Source organism: Perissodus microlepis, chromosome 12 (genome assembly GCF_051167445.1).
Source record: "Perissodus microlepis isolate ML-2025 ecotype Zambia chromosome 12, ASM5116744v1, whole genome shotgun sequence".
NCBI classification, from domain to species: Eukaryota; Metazoa; Chordata; class Actinopteri; order Cichliformes; family Cichlidae; genus Perissodus; species Perissodus microlepis.
The window spans coordinates 31,005,296-31,011,257 of NC_140472.1; the positions used below are offsets into that span (position 1 = coordinate 31,005,296).

General features: G+C 39.2%; 1 protein-coding gene across 1 annotated transcript; it reads right to left on the reverse strand.

The window, feature by feature from the left end:
• Positions 1 to 230: 230 nt before the first annotated feature.
• On the reverse strand, positions 231 to 2,131 carry LOC146376629 (E3 ubiquitin-protein ligase TRIM35-like). Its single transcript, XM_084947007.1, has one exon. It carries the CDS (start codon positions 1,965 to 1,967, stop codon positions 552 to 554), a length of 1,416 nt encoding a protein of 471 aa, XP_084803133.1. The 5' UTR covers positions 1,968 to 2,131; the 3' UTR covers positions 231 to 551.
• Between the last annotated feature and the right edge of the window lie 3,831 nt (positions 2,132 to 5,962).

Consider the following 5,962-nt stretch of genomic DNA (forward strand, 5'->3'; position numbering starts at 1 on the left):
TGCAGGACGTGGGCGATGGCATCCTCTGTGGATCTGTTGGATCGGTAGGCGAACTGCAGCGGATCTGTGGTGTCTGGGATGGAGGAGGAGATGATGTTCTTCAGCAGCCTCTCAAACACCTTCATTACTACCGAGGTCAGTGCAACTGGCCGGTAATCGTTCAGGGATGAGGGTTTGCTGTTCTTGGGCACAGGGATGATGGTGGATCTTTTGAAGCATGTGGGGACCACAGGCTTCGCCAGGATAATTAGGATCCAGTAGTTTTAAAGTTGACTCTTGCTGATGTGACACAAGTTTAATCATTAATCCTTTTTTCTTTTAAGAAGTGTCAGTTTATTGTTCACACTCAACAACTTTGAAAAGCAAATAAATCATCATCATTCAGATTTAAAAATTATGGGTTCATTGAACTGCTAATAGTTCCACTAAATCAACAAAAAATAAATAAAACCTGATAATTAAGTTAGACAGTTTGATTAGTAATTTACCTAAAATTAAGCTGCTGGACTGAAAAAACCCCAAAACAGTTAAAAAAAAGAATCACTTTACAATCAAATCTCAATCTCACAGATTTTGATTTCAGAGGTTTTGGCGTCTCCTGCCTTCCAAACATGAAAATATGGGAAGAGTTTCTCAGTGAAAGTGTCTCTGTGAGTGCAGATGTGAGTCATGTCTTCAGGGTCATAGAACGACACCTCCCCCTTGTCATAGTCCAGCTGGACTCTGATCCTCTGGAGACTCTTCTTCACTGTCACAGTCTGACCAACACCATTAGTGTATTTTCCACTGTCATGTAATAAACACCAGATTCCATATTTTGGTGAAACAAAATGCTCTCCCTTCCTGTCAACTGACTCTTTAACTAAACCCACAATCCAGTAAGGATGGTCTCCCACCTCCACCTCCCAGCTGTGTTTCCCTGAGCTGAAGCCCTCAGAGCCAAAGACAGTGGAATAATTAGTGTTTCTCTCTGGATTATCAGGAAGCTGCTGTTTAACTCCAAACCTCACACTGGTCAGATCATCAGACAGATAGAGATAGTTGTCTGCAGTGTTTGGGTCCAGAATGACAGGACTGAAGTGGACCTTCTCCTTCATCTTCTCCCACACTCTGAAGGACAGGTTGCCCAGGTGTTTGGCCACATCTATCAGTGCTCCTGAGACCAGCTGTGGATCTGACACTGAGCTCTGGGCTCTGGCTCTGCTCTGAGTGTCTTTATAACTGCTGAGGAATGGCACGCTGTGTTTCTGCAGCTCTTCTTCAACAGCACAGATGCTGTCTGACAGAGAGGAGATCTGCTCCTCAATCATCTTCATCTCTCTGCTGATAGTCCTCCCCTTCTGCTCCTCTTCCTCCCTCAGAGCTGCCAGTCTGGACTCCTCTTCCTCTTTCAGGAACTGCTGGAGCTTGTTGAACTCTGCTCTGATCTGCCTCTCTGTGGACAACAGCTGCTTCTTCATGTGTTCCCTCATTTCATTGTATGTTTCCTCCACTTGTTTGTATTTGTTCCTCTTGTCCTGCAGAGACTTTAAGTCAGATTTCAGCTGCTTCTTCAGGTCACTGACTGCTTCTTCTACAGGAACCACTTTGTGACTCTGGTGGAGAGAAAACTCACACACAGGACACACAACTCTCTGCTCGTCCACACAGAACAGTTTAGGCACTTCCTCATGTTTACTGCACACCACTGTTAATTTCTTCTCTCCCTTTTCTGTCTCAGATGAACCAGATTTCTGTCTCCCAGCAAATGAATCAGCAAGTTCTTTCAGTGTAAAATTCACATTAGGATGATCCTTTGAAGATTTTCTTTTACAAATGGGACAGTTTTTGTTTGTAGTTTGTTCCCAGAATTTCTGCAGGCAACTTGAACAGAAGGTGTGGCCGCAGCTCAGAGACACAGGATCTCTGAAAGTCTCTGAACACACATGGCAGCTCAGGAAATTTTCAAGAAGAGCTCTCTCAGCCATTTGATCTTCAAGTATTTTTAACTCACCAAATTAGTGTCTCTTCAACTTTCTGATTAAAATCCCCCAAATGTGTGTTTTTCAGCAGAGATCTGACTCCCTGTAATGGCGTCTCAGCTCAGTTCAAAAGTGTCGAAATTCACTTTCATTTTCATGGATCACAGTCACGTGTTAAACTGAAAGAGGAATATATTATTTGTGTCCACCAGAGAACGCTGTTAGTGTCATTCAGATAGTTTTGCATTTTGTGCTTCATAGAAAAACATAAAAGCCAAAATGTAAAAAAATTTACCTTTCGAGTTTTTTATGCTAAACATAACATAAAAATGACACAAAGAAAATGAAGCTGTGGTGTTTCAGAAGTTCAAGTATCACAACTCAGCTTGTTTTCAGAACTTTTGTTTGCAGCTTGAACAGAAGTTGTGGTTGTAGCCAAGGTCATAAATCTGGATTCAACATTGAGATTGACAACCTGCCAGATCCCTGCTCTCATCTCCTCCCGTAAAAAAAGATAATAAGTTTGATTAAAATGCAACTGAAACATATCAAACCAAATGCTTATTTATACAAAAATAGAATAAATCATTTAGGAAAATATCTTTGTTATAAACCAAATGTATACAAGTCAAGTACATTTCATTTGATCAGATTTCATTAAAGTGACAAATATAATACTTTAAACTGACTACATCCTGTAAGTAGTTCGAGCTCAAGGACACAGGATCCCTGAATATCTCTGAAGACATTACAGTTCAAAAAAGTTTCTACATTCAACAAATGTAACGTCTTTACAGCTTGTACATTACAGTCTCTCAAGAAAGCAAAGTTCTTTTAGAGAGCTCACCTGCTGTAATGGTGTTCTAGTTAATTATTAATCACCAAACACAATATCTGCTTTTACTACCTGGACTGTGGCCTCAAACCTGAATAAAACTTTAGACCTTTAGACTCCAACTTTCAAGTCTGTCATGAACTGAAATGTGATGAGCTGACCAGTGTGAGAAATACCAATATATAAAAAATAAAAACATGACAGTGGACAATGAGAAACTAGTAATACTGATGAAAAAATAAATTGATATAAACTTGTTGATATAACTCAATATGACATGACATTAATGATCGTTGTGTGTTTCTGCTGTATTTGAATGTTCAGTGATGGATGATGAAGACAATTAAACAACAAAGATATTATTACTAAATTATTATTTGTTTCAGTGTTTGTGTGTGACTGTGCCTTTGTAGTCATGTTTGTGAAACGTTCATCTTCTGTAGGTTATCAAGTAGAGGGTCTACTGAATGAGGGACTTTCTACTGAATGAAAATGCAACACAAATACTTGAAACTGACAACACAGAAGAATTTACTGTCACATGTCATGAGTCAGATTTTGGTGGGAAAAAAAATCACGAGTCCATACATCCAACCTACAGCAGGACCTAAAACTAGCAGCTCAGTAACTGGGTGTTGGTCCTGTCTTTAGTCCAGGGGTGGGGAACTCCAGGCCTCAAGGGCTGGTGTCTTGCAGGTTTTAGATGTGTCCTTGATCCAATACAGCTGATTTTGGAGTTACCTCCTCAGCATGTTTTGAAGTTATACCGAGTCCTGGTAATTAAACTAATCATTTGATTCAGGTGTGTTGATCAATGGTGATATCTAAAACCTGCAGGACACCGGCCCTCGAGGCCTGGACTTCGCCCCCCTTGCATTTAGTCAGTTAATAAGTGTCGCAGTTTACTGTTCACACTCAGAAACTTCGAAAAGCAAAGAAATCATTCAGATTTTGACCTGATCAAATATTTACATGAGAATTTTTCAGAAACTATGTATTTAAAAGAAACAAGAATATAAAAAGCCGCCCATCACATACACAGTTAAAATAAAGAATCACTTTAAAGTTTAGCAGATTTTAATATCAGAGGTTTTGCATCTCCTGCCTCTCCAACACTGAAATATGGGAAGAGTTTCTCAGTGAAAGTGTCTCTGTGAGTGCAGATGTGAGTCATGTCTTCAGGGTCATAGAAGGACACCTCCCCCCTGTCATAGTCCAGCTGGACTCTGATCCTCTGGAGACTCTTCTTTACTGTCACTGTCAGGGTTGGTTGAAGGAGGACCCAGATGTGGAACGTTCTGAAGGGAAAAAGTGTGTTTATTTACAAAATGCTATGAAACAGTGCCAACAGTCCACAGTGTGTTCCCATTTCCCAGGCTGTGATTCCTCTCCTTGATATGTGGTGAAGTTTTGTCCTCCTTGGTGCCATGTACACAGTGTACTGCTCCCTCCACATGTTTCCGCATTTGACCTAGAAACGAGAGATATCACAGTGAGTACAGTCTTATCCACCAGCTGACAAAAACACTTAAACCAGTCCACAGGAGAAAACAGAAACAACAATCATATGAGCTGGCCAACTAACAGTGATCCAAGTATAACAATCCCACGCCAACTGCCGCTCCACTGCTCTCTTAAGTAGGGCTCATTGACAGGCAGATCGGCAACAGGTGAGTTTTTAATCCCAGGTGTGGCAACAAAAACCAACATACCACAGCACACACACTCCCTCCAACTTGAATGCAGGGAAGCGAGGGAACGGGAGCAGATCACACCAACAAACAACCAGAAGCATTCCAGAAGACAAATGAAACTAATAAATATTCATCAAACGGCCATGCAGATCTTTAAGTAATTTTAACTCACCAAATTAGTGTCTCTTCAACTTTCTGATTAAAATCCTCCAAATGTGTGTTTTTCAGCAGAGATCTGACTCCCTCTCAGTTCACCTCGGTTTGATTTGATCATAAAGAGACAATTTTCTTGTTCAAAGCAGGACTCTGGATTTGAGCTGATCAGACTGACCTGAATGTAAGTGTGATTATTCCGACTTTAATAATATTGAGTGATGTTATTTTCTTGTTTTGAGCCAAACTGGATTTCTCTACAGGAACTCTGCATTAAAGGCTCAACACACCAAAAAGTGTTTTGATCACATTTGATTGCTCATGCAAGACAGAAACTAGTCAGAGTGACTAATAATGAGCACAAGTTAAATGAGCACATAACACTAAATTGGCTTCATTAGTCCTGCACAGAACAGACTGCTCTTTAATTCTCTTAAAGTCTTTTAAAGAAGTAAATTCTGAGACTGAAGGTTTCTGATTCTTAAATCAAAAACTACAGTTTAAAGAAACAACCGAGGTGTGGGATTTGGAACAATATGTTTGCCAATAAAAAGAAAGTTAAAAAAAACAAAAGTTTTACGATAAAGCTTTGCCACTGCAACTTTCCCTCATAAGAAAATGTTCACCTTATAATGAAATCTCAGTCTGACTTAATATCATGTTTTGGCACCAGGGTTTAAAAAAAAGATTCAGTTGGCAAGAAGAACAGATACAGTTTTATTGGCTTTTAATTAATCACTCATCATCTTTCTCTGATAATTATAGTAACTCAACATTTCTTAATAACTCCTGACAAATGATTTATTTAGATCCAGAGTTTATGGAAATACAAGAAAAAGATGTTTTATTTGTCTATTTAAAATATTTACAGGTGAACTCAGTTCAGTCTTAATGTTCTGTTTTACCTGTTAAGTGAAAGCATTTCTAACATTTAATGATTTACATTTAAAAATGTGAGAAACTGGAAATAAAATGTTTAAAAAACCTTTGATAATATGAACTTTGTCTCCATCTTGGGAGTAAATATAATATACAAAAAAAGACCAATATTATAAAGTTGGATCTTCATCTGACATCTCTGCAGCTTTGTTCATGCAACTCCAAGAGTTTATTCTGTTCATCTGGACGTAGCGTTTTCAGTGGGAGAAACATTTTGTCACTCATCCAAGTGACATGTTCGGTCTCAGCTGACTGCTGGTTTCCCCAATCTTATAAACAGTACATTTGCATAATGACTGAAACCAGCACCACTTTACGTGAAAAGGGAAAGACCATCAGGATGCAGCAATACGTTTTCATACAAACTATTTCCAGCTCTG

What these genes read in the sequence shown, in the direction of transcription:
- LOC146376629 (XM_084947007.1), bottom strand. Translation starts at nt 1,967, where the DNA reads ATGGCTGAGAGAGCTCTTCTTGAAAATTTCCTGAGCTGCCATGTGTGT.